We start from the raw sequence: 22386 nt of genomic DNA on the forward strand, positions 1-22386 counted from the left end.
AAATCATTAAAAAATAATAAAAGAAAAGAAAAGAAAAGTTGTCCACAAAAAAAAAAAAAGAAAGAAAGAAAATGTGGAGCACATTCAATGGAATACTATACAGTCTTAAAAAGAAGCAAATTCTGCAATATGTGATAACATGGATGAACCCTGAGGACATCATGCTAAGTGATTCCAGGCACAGAAGTCAGTGACGGAAAGACAAATACTGCACGATTCCATTTATATGAGACATCTAGAAAAGATTCATACCATCAGAGAGTGGAATGGTGGTTGCCACGGGCCAGGGAGAGGGAGGAATGGGGAGTACTAACTAATGGGCACAACATTTCAGTCAAGCAAGGTGAATAAGCTCTAGGATCTTCTGTGAAACATCACACCATAATCAACAAAAAAGAATACGTAAAATTTCTTGATTGTAAAATTCACATTTAAGTCTTACCACAAGAAAATAAAATATAAATTAAAGATAAGAAAAAAGAAATAAGACTGAAAACTTCACAACACTGATGGATGACATATAAACGTTTAGATTCCAGAAGCTAAGCAAACTGCAAAGAGAATGGACCCAAAGTAACTCACAAGAAATGGGTTATCATAATTAAAATGAAAGCAATATGAAAGCAATAAAAATACCTTCAAAGTAACCAGAAGGCAATGTCACATAAGCTATAGGGGAACACCAACCTGCATGACAGCAGATCTCACATCTAAGTCATGAAGGCTAAGAGGAAACATCACAGCAGTTTTCAACTGCTGAAAGAAAAGTATAAGGAAACACGAACTCTATATCTGGCAAATTCACCCTTTAAGAATGGAGGGAAAAAAGAGACTTTCTCAAAAAAGGAAAACTAGATTTTATCATTAGCACACATACCCCTAAAAATGTCGAAAAGAAATTCCAAAAAACAAGGTAGTAACATCACATGAAGGCCCAGAGCATCCTAAGGAACTGGGAAAAACAGAATGGATTGAAATAGTGGTAAATATAACAGGCAATCTTTTCCCTCATGAGTTTCTTAAATCACATTTGGTGGCTGAAACAAAAATCATACAATATCATCCGATGCTCAATATATGTAAAGGAATTTTTAAACAATTGTGTTGTAAAAGTGCAGAGGATAAAGAAACCCAAAGAGAGTGCGGTTTCAATACTCTACTGAAATAGTAAAAATTCCACATAATAGTAAGCTATATTGTACGTTATATATGTTATATTTTAATACCTACAGCAAACACTAAGAAAACTATAGTAAGGAAAATATTTTAAAACACCATAAATAAATCACAATGGAATCCTAAAAAAAATGTCCAAATACCCAGAAAAAGGCAAGAAGAGGAGAACAAAAGAATGAGAAATATAGAAAAAAAGAAACAAGCCATTAGGGTTATGGTAAACAAAAACCCTAATATATCGATAATTACTTTAAATGTCAATAGTCTAAAAATACCAAATAAAATACTATGCGCCAGGGTAAATGGGAGAAAAACAACACACTATGGCTCAGCTAAATACTCTTTTAAGAAACTCATTTCAGGGGCGCCTGGGTAGCACAGTCGTTAAGCGTCTGCCTTCGGCTCAGGGCGTGATCCCGGTGTTCCGGGATCGAGTCCCACATCGGGCTCCTCCGCTGGGAGCCTGCTTCTTCCTCTCCCACACCCCCTGCTGTGTTTCTTCTCTCGTTGGCTGTCTCTCTGTCACATAAATAAATAAAATCTTAAAAAAGAAAACAAAGAAACTCATTTCAAACATAACATAGGGAGACTGGAATTCAAAGAATGGACAAATATATATCATGTGAGTATTCATAAAAATAAAACAAAGTGGCTTTATTAATATCAGACAGAGTGGACTTACTAGTAAAAAAATCTACTTCGGACAAAGAGTCATTACCTAATCATAACAGCATCAATCCATCCAGAACACACGGCAATCCTAAATGTACTAGGCATCAAAAAACAGAGCTTCAAAATACGTGAAGCAAACACTGATATAACTGAAAAAGACAAAGCAAAAAACAAAACAAAACAAAACAAAAAACCCAATAATAAATGATGAATTCAATATGTAGCATACAGTTATTGATAGTATTAGACAGAAAATCAGTAAAAACACAGAAGTGAACATCAGTCAATATGATCTACATGACGTTTATGGAAGACTCCAGCCCAACAGCAGAGTACGCACACTTTTCAACTATCCAAGAGCACTCACCAACACATAGAGTATACTGGATCTTACCCAAACCTTCACCAATTTAAAAGAATTGAAATCATACAGGATATATTTTCTAACCATAATGAAATCAAACTAGAAATCAGCAGACAACAGGAAAAATCTCCACACATTTGGAAATTAAACGACACACTTTTTAAAACTCCACAGGTCAAACAAGAAGCCTCAAAGGAAATTTTAAAAATACATATAACTGTGTTAAAATGTAGGCTGCACCTTGAACAGTGCTGAGCAGGAAATTTTAGTAACAAAATGCTTACAACAGAAAAGAGGAAAAGTCACAAATTGATAATACGTTTTTCCCTCAACAAACTAGAAAAAAGAAACTCAAAGAAAGGTATAAGGGAGACAATAATAAACATAAGTGCTATTTGCCATGACATTGAAAATAAGACAACAGTACGGAAAAAGCAAGAAAAACCTGGCTCTTTGATAAATTCAGTAAATTGAAAAATCTCCAGCTGGACTGACAAAGAGGAGAGAAGACAGCAGTCATTGATGTCAGAAACAAAACACTCCTGCAGTCATTTGTGACAAATCACTGTGACAAAATTACACCCCTAAATTCCACACCTGAGATGGAATGGACCAATTCTTTAAAAACCACAAACCACCAAAACAATACATATGACACAGATAAACGAGATACTCCTATAACTATTAAGTAACCCGAGTCAGTAAATAAAATCACACACACACACACACACACACACACACACACGCACACACACACAAATCCACAGGCCTAGTGAAGACACTGAAGAATTTTACCAAACAGCTTAAAAATTAGCACGTTCTTTATACATCTTCCAGAAAATAAAATAAGAATTAACACTACCAAATTTATTTTATGAGACCAGTATTACTCTACTACAAAAATTAGACAAAATCAGTACAAAAAAAGAAAACCACAGACCAATATTTCTCATGAATTTTGACAGAAAAAAAAATCCTCAAGAAATTACTAGCAAATCAAACCCAGTCATGGATAAAAAGTATTACCCACCAGGACCAAGTTGTAGCTTTTCTAGATATGCACTACTGTTTTAATGTCTGAAAATCAATCAGTGCAATCCATCATATCAAGAGGCTAAAAAAGAAAAGTCATACAATCATATCAATTGATACAGAAAAGTCATCTGATACAATTAAACACATACCCCTTGATGGCGGGGGGGAACGCTTAGCAATCTAGAAATAGAAAATTTCCTAAAATTTGTAAGGAATATATGAATAAAAAAAACCTACAGCTAACATTATCCTCAATGTGGAAAGAATGAATATTTTATCCCTAAGATGGGGAACAAGGTAAATCACTATTGTAATTCAGCACAGTACTGGAAGTTATAACAAGCACAGCATGACAAAGCAGAGAGATAAAAAGCATAGAGACGAAAAGGAAGAAAGAAAAATGTCTGTATTTATAAAAGACACATCTATGTAAAAATCTCAAGGCAATTATCTAAAAATAAAAAAACATAGATTACGTGACTTCAGCAAGGTTGTAGGATACCAGATTAATACAAATCCATTGCATTTCTAGATAACAATATATGGAAATTGAAATTAAAATACAATACCATTTACAGTTGACCCAAAGAAAATGAAATGCTTCGGTATAAACCTAAAAAACTATGTACAGGATATGCATGCTAAAATTACAAACTGTTATTGAAAGACACAAGGAAAAACAAAAATTCAAATAAACGGAGAGTCTCACTGCATTCGCAGATTAGAAGACTCAACACGGCGAAAAGTTCAATTCTCCCCAAATTGAGCTACAGGGCCAACACAATGTCTATCACAATCCCAGCAAGTTTGTCTGTATCCATGAAGTAATTTAATCTGAAATTTATATGAAAAAGCAAAATACCTATGATGGTCTAAAAATCTTGAGAAAGAATAAGGTAGGAGGAATCACTGTGGTCTATATAAATGCTTAATTTACATGTTAACTAAAGAGGACAGCATGGTAGTGGCAGAAGAATAGACACGTAAAAAAACTGAACAGAATAAAGAACCCAAAAATATACCCACAAAAATATGTCCCACTGACTTTTTGACAAAGATGCAAGAGCAAGTCAATGCAGGACAGCCTTTTCTATCAGTGACGCTGAAACATATGAATGCAAATCCTCAGCCAGAAGAACAAACCTTGATCCAAATCTCCCACCTTACACACAATTATCTCAAAGTGGACATACAATTAAATGTAAATAAGGCTGTAAAACTTTTAGGGGAAAAAAACATAGAATCTTCAGGAGCTAGGGATAAATGGAGTTCTTAAGTTTGATACCGAAACCTCCATTCATAAAAGGAAAAGTTGATAAATTAACTCTCATCAAAATTAAAAATTTCTATTCAATGAAAGTCCTTATGAACAAGATGAAAAGACAAATTACAGACTGGGAATATAAATATGGGCAAAACACATTATCTGGCAAAGGACTTGTATTTAGAATACATAAACTGCTTAAAAATCGACAATAAAAAACCAACCAATCCAATTAGAAAGGATGGATAAAGGACATTAATAGACATTTCATTTCATGAAAATATACTCAACATCACTGGATATTAGGGAAATACAAATTTAAAATTACATGAGCTATCACTATACATCTATCAAAATGACAGAAATTTAAAAAGATTTTAAATACTGATCAAATGGTGGCAAACAGGCAGACACTCTATCATTCCTATATTGCCAGTGGAAGTGTAAAATGGTACAGACACTGGAAAATAGCTAATAATTTCTTTTAAAAAATAAACATATACTTACCGTAGGACCTGGCAATCATATTCCTGGGCATGTATCCCAGAGAAATAAAAATGTGTCCACACAACAAATTGCACATGAATGTTCATAGAAATATTACCTTAAATAGTTAAGGATTGGAAAAGGTAAAGTGTGAGAACATGTGGACCTGATGTTTCTTTGTGGGAATGTGATTGTTTAGAAACTTAATCTTTTTTATGCATATTTTTTATTTCAATTCAATTAACCAACATATAGTACATCATTACCTTTGATATAATCTTCAAGCATTCATTAGTTGCTCACCATATCACGGGCCCTCCATAATGCCCCTCACCCAATTACCCAATCCCCTTACCCACCTCCCTTTCCACAACCTTCTGTTTCCCGGAGTCAAGAGTGTCATATAGTTTGTCTCCCTCTCTGATTTCTTCCCCTGCAGTTTTACCTCCCTTCTACTATTGTCCTCTGCACTATTCCTTATGTTCCACTTATGATGGAAACCATATGATCATTGTAATTTCCACCACTTCCTCTGTCCTATGACATCTCAATTGAAATGACCCTGTATTTAGGGGCCTCTTATTCTTGGCTCCTTAACCCACTTACTTTCTCTCTCAGACCCCTGCTAATGCTTCTGGTAGTTTAAACAACCTTTTTGGATAAGAGATTCCGGAGCTCCAATTTGAAAAGTAGTTGTTCTGTTCAAACTACCTTCATCGTGACTGCCGCATTATATTTGGGCTTCTGATCTGTTTGCCCGATAATTCTGGGTGGTAGAAAGCATCCTTTTGCTTCCTGCCAATGGAACCTTAATGATACAGAAAACGTAAATCTACAGAGCATAAAGGAAAACTTACCTTTATAAATGAAGAATCTGGATACAATGTTCCTGATTTGTTGTATGCATACACCAGGAAATGAGGGTCTAAAAATGACCTAATTCAACCAAAGTAATGACACTTCATTGCAAAAGTAACATTAACAAAAACAGAATCATGACATTAAAATTCACTTTCAATTTTACAAACTCAAATATTCAAAAATTAAATGGACTCATCTCTCCATTATCTCATTTGCTTTCTGATAGCATATTTTGTATAAGAAAAAATACTAAGCAGTATAACCGATAGCAGTAGGAACACCAAAATGAAATAAATTTACATATGCTAGAAACCAGGACTTCTGGATTCCCATAGCAAAGTTTTCATTAGGTTCAACAATCAATAAATCTCATAGGAAAATATTTGTTAATTTGTTAACATTTGCTAACAAGTAGCCAAAGATTGATAAACAAAAAATATGTCCTTTTCCCATTAGTTTTCATGAAATTATACTGTGGTGAGAACAACCCCCAAACTCTCAATGCCTCAAAACAACAATGAATGTTCTTCCCAACTTTACTGCACGTTCTGCTCCACACTGCCTTCCTTCTGGAACCTGGGAGAAGACATACCTCCTACCATTTGGAACATGCCTTTCTTGTAGCAGAAGGAGAAAAGAAATTGTAGAAGCATACAATAGTTCTTAAAGCCTTCGTTTAGAAGCAGGAGGCTAGTGCTTTGCTCAAATTTCATAAGCTAAATGAATTCTATAGATAAGACTCATATACATGGTACTGAAGTGTAATCTTCTCACAGAGAAGATTGCGATTATTACAGAACAATCTGACACCAGTATTTAGTGCCAGGAGACCAGGCTTTCTCAAGGAATCCAAACACTAAGGGACAGTCCAAGGCCAGAATCAGAGGACCTAGAGCATTCACGGAGGGTGCACATTCACCACTACTTCTCTTTCCAGACCTGCTTCACCTTCTCTCATTCCTGACAGCTCTTCCTTTTCCTCGATTCAAATAACAAAACTAGAGATCTTCCCAGACAAAACAAAACTGGTGTTTAACAGCTCATATTCCACCTACATTCAAGGGCAAATGCCAAATGGCCTGGGTAGCTTTAGGTGTAAGCACCTGGAACATGAATTCTAGCACAAGGGCAGAGCCACATTTTAGTAACAAGCATGTCAATGGAGGTGGTGGAAATGGGGATCCAGAAGCATCCACAGGAAAAGGAAATTCAACAGATTTCTGACAAGCATAATTAAAAGGATAAAACTTTAGTTTGCAAGTTCATTCGACCTGGATCCTCAAAAGTATACTTTTGCTTCTACAAAAAACAACAAAAAGATCTGCCTTGATCAGTGAATTAATAGAAATACCCATGACCACTCACTGGAAAACAACATCCAGTGTAAGGAAAATGAACAACAGAAGGGCGGAAGGCAAAACATAAAAGCAAGTTCCTAACGAAGTTGAATGAAGAATTTGGTTAAAGAAAATAATCATTATTTCAAGAAAAGTTAAAAAAGTTAATAAGCTTTCAGAGCAGATCATTTCAAGTAGAAAGAAGACACTCTGAAACTAAAATGATGACAGATGGAAAATAATAATTCAATAAATGTGTCAGAGAATTTGTTTGCTAAGAACAGAAATAGAGTCCTAGCTAATAAAGAGAACACATTTTGCTAATAAGAAACACAGCCAAAAGAAAGATTTAAAAGTAGTTGGAGGAAAAACTACACTATAGAGGGCAGATCCATAAGACCCAATAGGAAACCACAGATTTCCATAAAATTTCTAAGAATGTGTAGTGATTTAAAACCAAAATGAAAAATTTAGGGGTTTATTCAATTGTGAGAACAACTGAATAAATATAAATTGACACAAAGATGCACTGTAATATTTTAGCACATCTGCATGCTTTTGAAAATCTAAACTGCAACTGTCTTCTCAGAAACACAATATCTCTCAAAATTCTAATACAAAATGTGAGTAACAAGGAAGGTTGCTGTGAAATTTACATCAGTTACTACACGCAGATTGCTTAGAAATATGCCTGGCAATTGCTACGTGCTCCATGAATGCCAGTTACTTTTGTTGTTTTTGTTCTTGTCACTATTATCACTATTATCACTATTATTACTATTATTCACACTTCTTGATCCAGAAACCCATCTCTTGGTATTAAGCCCACAAAACAAAATATCTACTGCATCAGAATATACATATAAGGATGTTTATTGCAGGACTCCATAGTGACAATCCTTGGAAATCACCTCATTCCCTACCAACATGCCATACTACAGACCGTTACCTGTTAAAGAATGAGGAAGATATATACATAGAGGAAGAAAATGAACACCATTATTAAATAAGACCTGCCGATTGCAAAACAGTATTTCCATTTCTCTAAAAACAAACCTTTTTGGTAGGTTTCTACATATTTCATTTAAAGGAAAGGTGAAATGTGGAATAGAAAATGATGGCAAGATAGATACAAGGGTATTAATATTGGTTTCCTCACAGAGTAAAAGTTGAAGATATTAAAAAACATTGGTGGAATATCAAGGAAAATGCTTAAAATCATATAAATGTATAAAATGACATGATGAACAAAATTAATTGTTACAGTTGTGGCTATATTTTGAAGAGTTACATAGACTAATTTTCATTTATCTGGCATACATTAATTTTGCATCATGAAATTAATATTTGGCTCGAACATTAGATTTAAAATCTCAAGGTGAAGACTTGGAATTCTAGTCTGACTCGAATTACAAAGATGTAACATATTAAATATAATAGTCATGCTCTTGTTTAGGCTCAACTTTAGGATAGTGACTATAAAAATTTCAGAAACTAAAACAACTGTATGAAAAGAAGAATGGCCACTTACTGTTTTTCAAGATGGAGAGTATATATTTTCTGGTCAATTTTGATGGCATAAGTGACCTACAGCAAAGTATTCAAGAAGAACATAATTATTAGAAATTCTGAATTCTTAAAAAACAAAAGTCATAACTTCTTAAAATGTATTTACTCTTTCGATTAGACATATATCATAACACACGTCTCAAAATAATATAGACATATATAATATAGACATATAATTGTAATCTTCCATCTTGGAATGTATGAGAGAATTAATCATAATTAAATTTAAATAAAATCAAAGAGTCTCTATCTATTTCAAAACTAAGAGTACTAACCATAAAATTTCACAATGAAATTTTAATTTAAAATGGTTACATTTAGAAATGTTGAGTAATCTTTGAAGAAACTTGAATTGTATTATCTTTTTTCTGCTTTGCAATTTCTAGCCCAAATATATTGAAAAATTAAAGATACAACACAGGTTCCCTTTTAAGATTAAAGGAAGTGTCCCCTACTCTTCATCTCCCTGTTCCCTTTAGGAATTGCCTCAGCTACAGACGGTCACCTCACACCAAGTCACAACTTTCTGAGACAGCCCACATTTAATGACAAGTTCCCTCACCTCAACTCCAGATACTGATGGGCCATGCTAGCTTCACACTTTGTTGAGACTTGACTGAGTTTCTGTCTCCCCCTTCTCACTTCCTCCCCTCCCCTTCCACAGGGGCTCATCACAAGAGCATACCCTAAAAAAAACTGCCTTCCCAGGAATCTTCTCAAAGACTACATCCCCAAGAACCCTTATCTGTGACATCATCATAAAACGTACACGTTCTTCATGGTGTAGCACATGGTCAATGTGGGTACAATTTTTGCATTTGCAAAGAATTTAAATTCTGTCATTGGGTATAATTTTCTGCATAAGTCATTTTAATTTTTTTTTATTTTTTTGGTTATATATCCATATTTTATTCATGATAACGCATATAATTTCTTTCATTTTAAATATATCTGTATTTTAAAATAATACTTTATTATGTTATGTTAGTAACCATACAGTACATCCTTAGTTTTTGATGTGGTGTTCCATGATTCATTGTTTGCGTATAACACCCAGTGCTTCATGCAATATGTGCCCTCCTTAATACCCATCACTGTCCTATCCCAATTCCCCAACCCCTCCCCTCTGAAGCCCAGTTTGTTTCCCAGAGTCCATAGTCTTTCATGGTTCATTCCCCCTTCTATTTCCCCCTCCTTCATTTTTCCCTTCCTTCTCCTACTGATCTCCCTGCTATTCCTTATGTTCCATAAATGAGTGAAACCATATGATAATTGTCTTTCTCTACTTGACTTATTTCACTTAGCATAGTTTCCTCCAGTCCCGTCCAAGTGCTGCAAAAGTTGGGTAATTGTTCTTTCTGATAGCTGAGTAATATTCCATTGTATATATGGACCACATCTTCTTTATCCATTCATCTGTTGAAGGGTATCTCGGCCCCTTCCACGATTTAGCTATTGTGGACAATGCTGCTATGGACATTGGGGTGCGTATGGCCCTTCTCTTCACTACATCTGTATCTTTGGGGTAAATTCCCAGTAGTGCAATGGCTGGGTCATAGGGTAGCTCTATTTCCAACTTTTTGAGGGACCTCCACACTGTTTTCCAAAGTGGCTGTACCAACTTGCCTTCCCACCAACAATGTAAGAGGGATCCCCTTTCTCCACATCCTCTCCAACATTTGTTGTTTCCTGCCTTGTCAATTTTTGCCATTCTAACTGGCATAAGGTGGTATGTCAATGTGGTTTTGATTTGAATTTCCCTGATGGCTAATGATTTTGAACATTTTTTCATGTGTCTGTTGGCCATTTGTATGTCTTCATTGGAAAAGTGTCTGTTCATATCTTCTGCCCATTTTTTGATTTATTTGTTTCTTGTGTATTGAGTTTGAGAAATTCTTTGTAGATCTTGGATACCAGTCTTTTATCTGTAGTGTCATTTGCAAATATCTTCTCCCATTCCGTGGGCTGCCTCTTAGTTTTTTTGACTGTTTCCTTGGCTGTGCAGAAGCTTTTTATCTTGATGAAGTCCCACAAGTTTTTTCTTTTGTTTCTCTTGCCTTTGGAGATGTTTCATGAAAAAAGTTGCGGTGGCCTATGTCAAAGAGGTTACAGCCTATGTTCTCCTCTAGGATTCTGATGGATTCCTGTCTCACATCAAGGTCTTTCATCCATTTGGAGTTTATCTTTTTGTGAGCGAGTGGTCAAGTTTCATTCTTTTGCATGTAGCCCCCCATCAACCTAGGCCCTCAGTGGGGAGCATGCTTAAGATTCTTTTCCTCTGCCTCTGTCCCTCCCCCTTAACTCGCACACTCTGTCACAAAAATAAGTATAAAAGCACAACTTAAAAAACGGATTTCTTAATTACATGCGTTTCTGAAACTTCACCGTCACTGCTGTTTGTCCCAATCTTCCGCGGCACTGTAATTTGTAGAAGTGATGTTTCAGGACCTACAGCAAGGAAAACATGTGTGAGCATTCCCCAGTGCCTGGCAGCATCCTTATTCTTCACTTGTCCTCTCACATCAGGTCACTCTTCCAACTTCCAAGCCCCCGCCCCCCCCCACACACACACCTGCCACGAAATCAGACTTTGCACATTCCAGGAAGAGGCTCCCTCCACCAACCATACACTTTGGAGCGTGACCCTCCACCATCCAGAGCCTTTTGAGACATGTTGACCTCAGCCCCAGCAGGCGAAGAAGTGCTGCTCTGGAGGCCCGACCTCCCAGAAGATGTGCGCCCTCTCCTCCAAGTGCAGAGTCAGGCAAGTGAGAGGCAACTGTCCCAGTCCCGCTCTGAGCCCTCCAAGCAGCAGGCCCAGGAGGATCTGACTCTAGGCGGGCTCTGACAAGACGCTGGGCTCTCCCCAACCAGACCCGGGGTGCTGGAGCGAGGTTCTGGGGCCCGCCACGCCCAGAGGCTCTGGGACAAGTGGCCCTCTATGGAGCAGGGTCCTTCACTCACGAGGGCCCGCGGAGGTCAGCCGGCCCAGGCCTGAGAGGATCAGCAGGAGAGACAGCATTGCGGGGCCTGCCGGCCTTGCCACGGTGATGGCTGTTGGCTGCCCAACCGCGGCGGCTCGCGCTGGACCTGCTATCCCGGCCAGTGGGGTGGGGGTCTGCGCCGGGGGCCAGGAGGCGGGGAGGGGGGCGTGGCTGCTCCTCCCACCCCGGCGTGGCTGCTCCTCCCACCCCGCCCCCTCTGCGGACCCACGCGCGCAGCCGCAGTCGCAGTCCCCGCGGACCCACCCACCGCCCACTGCGGGCCAGAGGCACAGGCCAGCCTGTCCTGGTACCCTCGTGGGTTTGGGCTTAACTTTCCAAAACGCGGACGTTGGAAACGAATCCAGGAATGACGTAAGGGTCATAAAGTGCATTTTCTCCTCTGGAAATGCTCCATTTGCTGGTGAAGCGCTTGGCAGTGTTAATAGTCCTGGTTGTATTTTTCTGGCACAATGGCCGGAAGGAAAACAGAAAATGGAGCCGTGTGTTTAGTAACATACAATTGCCTATTTTAACCATATCTACTGCTGGATTTCTAATTTAAAGTTAGTATTTTTTATTTTTATCTTTTTTGCCAAATTATATGAAAATTGATGGGATTAACATATAAAAATTATGTTACTCTTAAACTTTCTTCCTGGTTGTCTATAACCTGATCAAACTTTTGAAGTCTTATATATATGTTATTGAAGGGATAAGTATTAAAAGATTGTTCCTAGTTCTACTAAAAATCTCCGTGTTCAGTCAAGTAACCAAAAGGGGAAATACATATTTATTATCTAAATTCATTACTGTATTTCCACTGTTGACTGCTTTTTTTTTTTCTTTCTGGGGATAATTTACAGGCATTCACATCATTTGAATTTAATTCAACAATTATTTTTTACATGCATAGTATAAGCCCGAAACCAGACAGATATCAAAATATGTGTGAAAACATCCTTGTCTCTTTCTTGGTTTGCCTCTCCCGCCCCCCGCTCATTTGTTTTGTTTCTTAAATTCCACATATGGGTGAAATCATATGGTATTTCTCTTCCTCAGACTGACTTATGTCACCTAGCATTATGCTCTCTACCTCCATCCATGTCATTGCAAATGACAAGATTTCATTCTTTTTTACGACTGAGTAATATTCCATTGTATATATAGACTATTTCTTCTTTATCTATTCATCAGTCAATGGACACGAGCTGTTTCCATAGTTTGGCTATTGTAAATAATGCTGCTATAACATTAAGGTGCATGAATTCCTTTGAATTCGTATTTTTGTATTCTTTGGGTAAATACCTAGTATGTAATTGCTGGATCATGAGGTACTTCTATTTTTAACTTTTTGAGGAACCTCCATACTGTTTTCCACAGTGGCTGCACCAGTTTGCAATCCAACCAGCAGTGCAAGAAGGTTTACTTTCTCCGCACCCTTGCTCCACTTTCTTCACAATCTTGCATAGGAAACACCTATTGTTTCTTGTACTGTTGATTTTTGCCGTTCTGACTGGTGTGAGGCACTCTCTCATTGTAGTTTGGCTTTGCATTTCCCTAATGATCTCTGATGTTGAGCATCTTCTCATGTGTCTGTTGGCCATCTGTATGTCTTCTTTGGAAAAATGTCTATTCATGTCTTCTGCCCATTTTTTAATTGGATCCTTCATTTTTGGGGTCTTGAGTTGTATAATTTACATATTTGGATACTAATCCTTTATCAGCTGTGTCATTAGCAAATATCTTCTCCCATTCCATAGGTTGCCTTTTAGTTTTGTTGGTTGTTTCTTTCACTGTGCAGAAGCTTTTTATTTTGATGTAGTCCCTTTAGTTTATTTTTGTTTTTGTTTCCCTTGCCTCAGGAAACATATCTAGAAAGATGTTGCTATGCCCAATGTCAAAGAAGTGACTGTCTGTGTTCTTCTCTAGGATTTTAATGGTTTCCTGTCTCTCATTTAGGTCCTTAGTCCATTTTGAATTTATTTTTGTGTGTGGTATAAGAAAGTAGTCCCGTTTCATTCTTTTGCATGTTGCTGTCCTGTTTTCCCAATAGCATTTGTTGAAGAGGCTGTCTTTTTCCACTAGATGTTCTTTCTTGCTTGGTTGAAGATGAATTGACCATATAGTTGTGGTTTAATTTCTCGGTTTTCTATTCTGTCATTGATCTATGTGTCTATTTCTGTGCAAGTACCACACCCTCTTGATGACTACAGATTTGTGATATAACTTGAAGTCCAGAATTGTGATACCTCCAGTTTTGTTTTTCTTTTTCAGTATTGCTTTGGCTATTCAGGGGCTTTTGTAGTTCCATATAAATTTCAGGATTGTTTGTTCTAGCTCTGTGAAAAATGCTGTTTGTATTGCAATAAATGTGTAGGTTGCTTTGGGTAATACAGACATTTTAATAATATTTGTTCTTTCAGTCCATGAACAAGGAATGTCTTCCCATTCCTTTGTGACATTCTCAATTTCTTTCATCAGTGTTTTATAGTTTTAAGAGTATAGGTCTTTCACCTCTTTGGTTAGGTTTATTCCTAGTTATCTTATGGTTCTTGGTCCAATTGTGAATGGAACTAATTCTTTATTTTCTTTTTCTGCTTCTTCATTATTGATGTATAGAAATGCAACCAATTTCTGTATGTTGATTTTGTATTTTACAACTTTACGGAATTCGTTTATCAGTTCTAGCAATTTTTGATGCATTCTTTAGGATTCTCTACATATAGTATCATGTCATCTGGGAATACTGAGAGTTTTACTTCTTCCCTGCTGACTTGGATGCCTTTATTTCTTTTTGATTTTTGATTGCTGAGGCCAGGACTTCCAGTTCTATGTTAAAGAATAGTGGTGAGAGAGGACATTCTTGTCTTGTTCCTGACTATAGAGGAAAAGCTCTCGGTTTTTTAATATCTCATTAAGGATAATATTAGCTGTGGGTTTTTCATAGATGGCCTTTATTGTGTTGAGGTATGTTCCCTCTAAACCTACTTTGTTGAGGATTTTTTTCATGCATGGATATTGTACTGTGTCAAATGCTTTTTCTGTATGTATTGAGAGGATCATATGGTTTTTGGTCTTTCTTTTATTAATGTGGTATTTCACATTAATTGATTTGTGAATATTAAACCACCCTTACAGCCCAGGAATAAGTCCTACTCAATCATGGTGAATGGTTTTTTAATGTATTGTTTTTGCATCCATTTTCATCAGGGGTCTTGGCATGTAGTTCTCTTTTTTAGTGGAGTCTTCGTCTGGTTTAGGAATCAGGGCATTCTGCTAGCCTCATAATAGGAAGTGGGAAGTTTTCTTTCCTCTTCTATTTTTTGGAATTGTTTGAGAAGAATAGACATCAACTCTCCTTTAAATTTGTGGTGGAATTCCCCTGTGAATCTGTCTGGCCCTAGACTTTTATTTGTTGGGAGATTTTCAATTAGTGATTCAATTTTTTTGCTAGTTATTGGTCTGTTCAAGTTTTCTATCTCTTCCTTTTTCATTTTTGTTAGTTTATATGTTTCTAGGAATTCATCCATTTCCTCCAGGTTGTCCAATTTGTTGACATATAGTTTTTTATAATATTCTCTTGTAATTGGGGGCACCTGGGTGGCTCAGTCTGTTAAGTGTCTGACTCTTGGTTTTAGCTCAGGTCATGATCTCAGGGTAGTGAGATTGAGCACCTTGTCAGGTTCTGTGTTCAGGATGGAGTCTGCTTGAGATTCTTTCCCTCTTTCTCTACCCATTCCCCAGCTCATACACTCTCTCTCTCCAAAATAAAGAACTAAAACTCTTTTAAAAAATATTCTCTAATCTTTGTATTTCTGTGGTTTGGTTGTTATTTCTCTTCTCTCATTTGTGATTTTATATATTTGGGGTCTTTCTCTTTTCTTTCTTTTTTTAAAAGATTTTATTTGTTGGAGAGAGAGAGAGAGAGAGAACACAGGGTGAGGAGGGGCAGAGGAGAGGGAAAAAGTCCCAAGCAGACTCCACACTGAGTGTGGAGCCCAATGCAGGGCTTACTCTTGCTCCTGAGATCATGACCTGAGCTAAAACCAAGAGTCAGATGCTTAACTGCCTGAGTCACCCAGGCACCCATCTTTTCTTTTTGATAAGCCTGATAAGGGGTATATCAATTGTATTAATTTTTTTCCAAAGACCACCTTCATGTTTCATTGAACTGTTCTATTGTTTTCTTTAGTTTCTATATCATTTTTTTCTGTTCTAATTACTATTTTCTTCCTTCTGCTGGCTTTAGGCTAGCTCCTTTAAGTGTAAGTCTAGGTTGTTAATTTGAGATTTTTCTTGCCTTTTGAGGTAGGCCTGTATTGCTATCCTTCTTAGGACCATTTTGCTGCATCTCAAGGTTTTGGACAATGGTGTTTTCATTTTCATTTGTTTCCATGTATTTTTGTTGTTGTTGTTCATTGTTTAGTAGTATGTTGTTTAACCTCCATGTATTTGTAGTCTTTCCAAATTTTTTCTTTGGTTGGCTACTAGTTTCATACCATTGTAGTCAGAAAAGGTGCATGGTATGACTCCAATCTTTTTGCATTTGTTGAGACCTGTTCCATGACTTAATATGTGATGTGTTGTGGAGAATGTTCCATGTGCACTTGAAAAGAATGTATATTCTTCTGTTTTAGGGTGGAATGTTCTGAATATATCTGTTAAGTCCATTTTTCCAGTGTGTAATTTAAAGCCATTGTTTATTTTCTGCTTAGATGATCTGTCCATTGATGTAAGTGGGGTGTTAAAGTCCCCTACTGTTATTGTACTCTATTCAATGGGTTCCTTTGTGTTTGTTCTTAGTTGTTTTATATATTTGGGTGTGCTCCCATGTTGGGGGCATAAATACATACAATTGTTCTATCTTCATGTTGGATTATCCGCTTTATGATTATATAGTGCCCTTCTTTGTCTCTTGTTACTGTGTTTGTTTTAAAGTCTATATAAGTATAGACTTTTGTTTTGACATTAATTTGTGTGATAAATGTTTCTCCACCCTCTTACTTTCAATCTTTAGGTGTCCTTAAGTCAAAAATGAATCTCTTGTAGATAGCAAATAGATGGGTCTTGTTTTTTAATCCATCCTGACACCCTATATCTTCTGATTGGAGAGTTTAGTCTATTTACATTCAAAGTAACTATTAATAGATAGGTATTTGTTGCCATTTCATTCTTGTTTTGTCATTATTTCTGGAGATTTTCTTGTCTTTGTCACTTTGGTCTCTCCTTTCCACTGAAAGACTTACCTATAATATTTCTTGTAGGGTTGGTTTAGAGAAAGTAGTTGAAACAGATCAGTACAAGAAATCATCAAATTACTGGGGAAGAAAGAAAGAGAATAAAAAGGAAACAAAGGATGTGTCTTTTGTGTCTTTTCCTTTTTTGTGTGTGTGTTCTCCTTAATTTCTTTCATTAATGTCTTTTGGTTTTCAGAGTATAGGTCTGGTAAACTCCTTGGTTAAATGTGTTCCTGGGTATTGTATTCTAGTGATACCATTGTAATGGAATTGTTTTCTTAGTTTCTCTTTCTGATAGCAAGTAGAAGAAGATCTGTACGTGTGTGTGTGTGTGTGTGTGTGTGTGTGTGTGTGTGTGTTTATCCTCCTATTAAGATCTTCCACAAAATAAGACTTTTAAATTTGGATGAAATGTAATTTATTATTTTTGTATGTGTTGAGTTTATGGTGTTAGATAAGGAGATCTTCACAAAGTTCTTTATCCCAAAGGTTTTCTCCTTTTTATTTCCCTTAAGTTTGGACATTTCCCCCTCAAAATCTGTTTAAAGTAACAAGTTCAGAAAGGTTGCATTAATAAGAGATCAACACACAAAGTTAATTGCATTTTTACTACCAACAAATGTATGAAAATAGGTATTAAAATGAATTTCAGTTTATAATTTCTAGGAAAATTAATATACTCTTTGGCATCTATATCCAGAAAATTTAAAAATACTATTTAAATAAATAAAAGAAAACTAAATAAATGGAAAGATGTGCTCGTGAGTTGCAACATTTAACATAGTAAAGAGGCAAATTTTTTGCAGGTTTGACATGATTCTTATTAAAATTGCAGCAACTGTTTTTGTAGACATAGACAAGCTAATTATAAAATGTATGTGAAAATGCCAAGGATGGAGAATAGTGAAAACAATCTTGAAAAAGATGAGTAAAGTGAACATTGTACTTGATATTGTCTTCCTACATAACTACAGTTATCAAGACAGTATAATACTGGCTGGGGGATAGCTACTAGAACAGTTGAATGGAGTAGAGAACTTAGAAATAAATCTACATGAATATGCCTGATTGGTTTTTAACAATGATTCTAAAGCAATTGAACGGAAAAAATTGTAACCTTTTAAATAAATGGTGCCACTGCAGTTAAACATTCATAGGCAAAGAATGAACCTGGACTGATATCTCATACATTATACAAAATTAGATAAAATTTGACCCAAGAGTTAACTGTAAAATGTACAACTAGAAAATTTCTGAAGAAAAACTTAGGAGAAAATATTTGTGATCTAGGACTAGTCAAAAAGTTCTTAGTTTTAACACCAAAACCACAACACATAAGAGGGAAAATAGATTTGACTTTATTAAATTTTAAAACACACACTTTGTGAGAAACCCTGTTGAGAGGACTAAAAAAATTAAAATTCAGACTGGGAGAAAAGAGTTTCAGACTGAATATCTGACATAGGACACTTATCTAGAGTATAAAAGAACCTCAAATAAGTCACCAAAGAAATCAAAAGTGAAATAAAAAAAATATTGCAAAACAAATGAAGAGGGAACTACAACAGTTCAAAACTTATGGATGCAGCAAAAGCAGTTATAAGGGGGAAGTTCATAGCAATAAATGCCTACCTCAAGAAACAAGAAAAATATCGAGTAAGCAACCTAACATAACATAAAGGAAATAAAGGACAAATTAAGCCCAAAGTTAGTAGAAGGAAGTAAGTAATAAAGAGCAGAGTAGGAAAAAATGATGTAGAGACTAAAAAGGGAGTAGAAAAGATCAATGAGTGCAAGAGCTGGTTCTTTGAAAAGAGTTTACAGACAAAGCTTTTGCAAGACTTTCCGAGAAAAATAGAACTCAAATAAATAAAATCATAAAGGAAAGAGGAGAGGTTCAAACTGGTATCACAATAATACAAAGGATCATAAGAGACTACAATAAACAATTATATGCCAAAAATTGAACAACGTAGAAGAAATGGATAAGTTCCTAGAAGCTACAAACTTCCAAGACTGAATCATGAAGAAACAAAAAACCTGAATGCACCAAATACTACTAAGGAGATTGAATCAGTATTAAAATCCTCCCAGCAAAGGTCCAGGACAGATGGCTTTTCTGATTTCTACTAATCATTCAAAGAACAATTAAAAACTATATTTCTCAAACTCTTCCAAAAAATAGAAGGGGACAAAACATTTCCAAATGCATTTTATGAGACCCACATTATCCTAATAACAAAATCAGATGAGAACACCCCAAGAAAATAAAATTACAGGTCAATATCCCGGATATAGATGCAAAAACCCTCAACAAAATATTATCAAACCAAATTCAACAATACAGTAAAAGGATCATACACTATGATCAAGTGGAATTTATTCCAGGGATGTAAGGATGTTCAACATCCACAAATCAATCAATGCCATACACCACATTAACAAAATGAATAATAAAAATCATATGACGATCTCAATAGAGACAGAAAAAACACTTGACAAAATTCAAAAGCCATTTTATATAAAAACTCAACAAAGTGGGTATAGAGAGAACATACCTCAACTAATAAAGGCCATATATGACAAGCCCACACCTAACATCATACCTATAAGTGAAAAGTTGAAAACTTTTCCTCTGAGATCAGAAATCAGATAAGGATGCCCATTCTTGCCAATTATATCCAACCTGGTACTGGAATTCCTAACCAGAGAAATTAGGCAAGGAAAAGAAATAGAAAGCATAAAAATCAGAAAGGAAGAAGTAAAATTGTTTCTGTTTACAGATAATATGATCTTATATACAGAAAACCTCAAAGATTCAAAAAAAAAAAAAAAAACCTGGCAGAACTAATAAGCATATGCATCCAAGTTGTAGGATACAAAATCAACATACAAAAACCAGCTGTGTTTTTACATACAATCAACAATCAAAAAAGGAAAATAAGAAAAAATCTCATTTACAATGGCATCAAAAAGAATGAAATAGGAATAAGCTTAAGCAATAAGGTGACAGACTTGCACACTTAAACTAGAAAACATTGCTGAAAGAAGTTAAGGCAAAAATAAATGGAAAGACATTTCATGCTCATGGTTTTGAAATTTTAATATTGTTAAAATATCCATACTACCCAAAGTGATCTAGAGTCAACACGATTCCTATCAAAATTCTAATGCTATTTGTTTTACAACAATAGAAAAAACAATCCTAAAATTCATATGGAACCACAAATGACCTTTAGGAGCCAAAACAATCTTGAGAAATAGGAACAAAGCAGGAGGCCTCATGTTTCCTGATTTGAAAACACTAAAAAGCTCCAGTATTTGAACGGCATGGTACTGGCATAAAGACAGACACATAAACCAACAATACAGAAGAGAAAGCCCAGAAGTCATCTCACATTTATACGGTCAACTAATCTTTGGAAAAGGAGCCAAGAACACCCATTGTTGTAAAGGTAGTGTCATCAACAAATAGTGTTTGGAAAACTGGATATCCACAAATACTTAATTGCAAGACTTGAAATTGCAGCCTCCTAACATAAGGAAAAACTTCATAATAGCAGTCATGGCCATGACACCAAAAGCCCAGTCAACCAAAGCAAAAAGAAACAAGTGAGACTATATTAAACTCACAAGCTTCTGCACAGGAAAAAAAAAAAAAAAAAAAAAAACAACCCAGAAAGAAAGAAATAAGAAAAGAGAAAGAAAGAGAAAGAAAGAGAAAGAAAGAAAGAAAGAAAGAAAGAAAGAAAGAAAGAAAGAAAGAAAGAAAGAAAAAGAAAGAAGAAAGAAAGAGAGAGAGAAAAAGTGACCTACAAAGTGAGAGAAAATATTTGTCAACTATGATTCGGATAAAGGATTGATATCTAAAATTGATAAGAATCTCCTGTAACTCAGTAGCAAAATGGTGATGTTCAACATCAGTAATCATCAGAGAAACGTAAATCAAAACCACATTACTTTACATGTGTTTGGATGGCAAAAAAACAAAAACCAAACCAAAACAAAAAAAAAAAAACCCTGGAAAATAGCTAGTGGTGATGAGGATGTGGAGAAATTTGAACCCCATTACACTGTTGGTAGGAATGTAAAGTGGTGCAGCTGCTGTGGAAAACTGTGGGATTTCCTCAGATTAAAAACTGAACAACTGTATGGCCCAGCCATCCCCTTTCCAAGTATTTATTCAAAATAATTGAAATCAGGATCTCAAATAGATATTTGCATTTCATTTTCATTGCAGCAACATTCGTAAGAGTAAAGTGATACAACCTAAATGTCTGTCAACAGATTAATGGATTAAAAATGTGGTATATACATATAATGGAGTATTATTCAGCCATAAAATAGGAAGAAATCCTGTCTCATGCTAAACATGGATCAACCTTGAGCACATTATGCTGACTGAAATGAGCAAGTCACAGAGGACTTTTACTACATGACTCCAGTTATATATCAGGTTTCAACAATAGTCAAACTCAGAAGCATAAAGTAGAATGGTGGTGGTTGCCAGGGGCTGGGGGCAGGGTTAATTGAGTGGCTGCTCAGTGGATATAGAATTTCAGTCATGCAAAATAAAAATGCTCTGGAGATCTATATATAACATGGTGCTTCTGGTTAACAATACTGTCTACTAAGAATTTGTTGAGAGGCCAGATTTTAACTTTTGTGGTTTTTACCACAATAAGAGGAAAATATGTTGAAGTCCTAACCCTTGATACCTATTGTTTATTCTAAATCCCCTCCTATTCAGCTATTACCTGGACGGTCTCCATGGCTTCGTGATGGTGTGACCAAAACTTTATCCTGAAGTGCCAGAACCCTTAATAATCAAACTTTTCTTATTCCAGCATTGTTGGACATGTCCATTCACAGTTACAATGGGACACACTCAAGTGTATATGACGTGTGTTCCAACCATATTCCCCCCTGCCTCCCTTGGGTAAAAACACTCCCAATTCTTCCTGCTAATCAGAGTACATAGTGACCCTTTTGTTGTTGTTGTTGTTGTTGTTGTTGTTGTTGTTGTTGTTGTTATTGATTTGTCACCGGATACAGAAAGTTAAAAGTGTCCTGGTAGCAGCTGTTCTTGTATTTTAGTTAGAAAGTTAGAAATTTGCTGTTTCTTCTGAGAAGAGCTGCCTCCTTTGGGAACCATGCATGACCTCCTATCCAAAGATCCCAGAATGTGAGTCGGAAGCCAAGAAGTCCCTCAGTTGGGCATTGGGAGAAAAGGTAGGCGTGACCACTCCTACTTCCACCCCTATATTCCCATTCTATTGTCCTTACTATTAGTGACACATTAGGAATTCTGGATTAAAAAGCATATTTCATCCTAACGATGTTGTATTTGTCAAGGTTCTCCACAGAAACCAAACCAATAAGATATATACATATACATACA

The 22386-nt window shown here is 35.9% G+C and overlaps 1 protein-coding gene across 1 annotated transcript in view; it reads right to left on the minus strand.

Annotated features, from left to right (window-relative positions):
* LOC123780410 (A disintegrin and metallopeptidase domain 3-like) overlaps positions 1-11860 on the minus strand; it is a 126616-nt gene extending 114756 nt beyond the window's left edge. The window contains exons 1-4 of the mRNA XM_087856325.1: positions 11729-11860; positions 11130-11212; positions 8727-8782; positions 5855-5933 (exon numbers count right to left, since the gene is read on the minus strand). Coding sequence (XP_087712451.1) covers positions 5855-5933; positions 8727-8782; positions 11130-11212; positions 11729-11786 — 276 coding nt within the window. The 5' untranslated portion in view covers positions 11787-11860. The remainder of the gene's footprint in view (positions 1-5854; positions 5934-8726; positions 8783-11129; positions 11213-11728) is intronic.
* Between the last annotated feature and the right edge of the window lie 10526 nt (positions 11861-22386).

The sequence above is a fragment of the Ursus americanus genome, chromosome 27 (genome assembly GCF_024610735.1).
Source record: "Ursus americanus isolate L20-20 chromosome 27, mUrsAme1.1.p, whole genome shotgun sequence".
Lineage (NCBI taxonomy): Eukaryota > Metazoa > Chordata > Mammalia > Carnivora > Ursidae > Ursus > Ursus americanus.